The sequence below is a fragment of the Limulus polyphemus genome, unplaced genomic scaffold (assembly GCF_000517525.1).
Source record: "Limulus polyphemus unplaced genomic scaffold, Limulus_polyphemus-2.1.2 Scaffold4415, whole genome shotgun sequence".
Lineage (NCBI taxonomy): Eukaryota > Metazoa > Arthropoda > Merostomata > Xiphosura > Limulidae > Limulus > Limulus polyphemus.
Genome location: NW_013670025.1, coordinates 14887 through 17138, shown reverse-complemented (window position 1 = coordinate 17138; position 2252 = coordinate 14887). Strand labels below are relative to the sequence as shown.

The window sequence follows — 2252 nt, the reverse complement described above, 5'->3', positions numbered from 1 at the left end:
ACTAAGAAAGTTAGTAGCTGGTAGTCATCGGGTTAAACACAATAAAATTTACTTACTTGTCACTTTCTGCTAACTTTTTAAATTCCATAACTGTCATGGCTTTTCTCTGAATGTTGTACTGCTGATACAACCCTTGGCATCCATTAACAACTTGAGTGATTGGAGCAGGAATAATTAGGTCAATGTCATCATAACCAGCTTTGCGAGGACACCATTCTTTGGGTGGTATAATCTGTAGAAAAAAGGTGCTGACAATTAGAACTTCATATTCTTAAATGTGCTGTAATTTTAACTTTTTCTGTTATTTCTTTGGTTCTACTATCAATTATACCAGAGCTAATATATTTTTAAAATTTTTAAATAATAGCAATTAATGTACAAAATAACTGCAAAGCAGTTAGAAAAATTTACATTGCACTTAGTAGTAGTAGTCCCAAGACTGGTAACAAAATTCACTCAGCAATGATCAGTAACAAGATAATCATACAAATTATGGACAATTAAAAAATTCTTAGACCCATGTTGCATGAACAGCTCAAACATCAGTGTCATCATTTTGTCTAGCAACCAGCCTGCAGTAAAAAATAAATCTCAGTTGATAAAAAACAATCACGACAAACAAAACAGAAAAATAGACTTCAAATCTTAAAACACCTTTGGGTATTTTTATAGGAAGTCTTTCACTTTTTGATAAAAGATGGTCCATTCATTTTGTTCCAGTTTATGTAATGCAAGGGTAAGACACAAGGCAGATTTTGATCTTAAAGTGCAATGGAACACTAAACAAATAATACATACTTCACAGGGACACCAGAATTACATATCCAACCAAAATAATATCTAATCTAGACAGTACTTGAACATGTTACTTTTACAGACATGTAAATGCAGGTCCAAGCAAGTTTTCCAACTCTGTGTTTTGTGTATTTACATGTAGAGAACAATGGTATACAGAATTACAATGAAGCAGGAGAGGAAACTCATTCCAGCACGGAATTTACATATTAATAAAACACCTTCCTGTAAAAATAGGAGGAAACTCATTCCAGCACGGAATTTACATATTAATAAAACACCTTCCTGTAAAAATAGGAGGAAACTCATTCCAGCACGGAATTTACATATTAATAAAACACCTTCCTGTAAAACTAGTACAAATTAGGGGAGGCGTACGAGAGCACATTCCACTGATGATAAAATTTGTTCAGCAATCAAGTATAAAGGCCTGTAGAATATAATGTACTCATATATGTATATATATAAACATATATCTGTGTGTGCGTGTGTGTGTGCACATGTGTGTAAAATTGTGTCCCTCCAGGTATTAACTGAAATTTGGCAAAGAACCATACATTTCATACCAATACAATAATATTAATGTTGAAAATAAGTAACAGTTTTCTTGCAAAGATTTATCAACTGTATCACTAATCAAACCAGTAAAATGAATTTCCTTTAACCAAATATGCAAATATGACCCTGTATCATAATTCTAAATTTACTATCTGTATCTATACAAAATGTGCCATGCTTTTAGTAATTAACAAGTCACTTGTACACAAACAATCAGATGTGTACAAAAGTATCTGTAATCAAAATATGTCTGTGAATTGACAATGTCAGCTGGACTCAAAACTGAGAAGTCAAAATGCAGGTAATGTTCATGTAGAGAATAAAAATAGTTTTGACCATTGTTCAATTTGCAGATTGCATTTGCATAAGCTCTGAAACTTCCAAGATGTATATTTAGAGCTTTCACTATCACTCTATAATGTATGTGCTACTAACTCTCCTCCACCACAAAATGTTGCTAAGTCAGCAATATAGGGTAAAATGTATAGTTGATAAATTTAACATCAAATATACAATACCATCCTGTGAAAGATCATGGCCTGTGCACATACCCTCACCTCTGCACACAGGGTTGACCATAAAGCACTGTTTCATTATACTTTCATATGTATTTGTATTGAATAACTATACCTGAACAAAATTTAACTTCCCTCCAGTTTTGTTTTAAGTTCCGAAAATTCCAACCTTATCTTAATTAACTCTTTCAACCCAGACTCAATCCCTGGGACTGACCTCATAGCCATTTTGTGCTTGTTATAGTTTTCATGCAATAACTTTTAAATTAGTAAGCGAATGTTAATGAAATGTTTTCATACACAAAATTCTTTTTATTAAGTCTTAAGGTTTGTAAAGCAATGTTTCTCTCATGCCTTTTTCTTCTTTTCACATCTTGCCTATCT

The 2252-nt window shown here is 32.5% G+C and overlaps 1 protein-coding gene across 3 annotated transcripts in view; it reads right to left on the bottom strand.

The window, feature by feature from the left end:
* LOC106471112 (lysine-specific demethylase 4C-like) overlaps window positions 1–2252 on the bottom strand; it is a 78883-nt gene that overhangs the window by 62187 nt on the left and 14444 nt on the right. For all 3 annotated transcript variants that reach the window (XM_022399731.1, XM_022399728.1, XM_022399729.1), the window contains exon 3: window positions 57–232. In XM_022399731.1, coding sequence (XP_022255439.1) covers window positions 57–232 — 176 coding nt within the window. The remainder of the gene's footprint in view (window positions 1–56; window positions 233–2252) is intronic.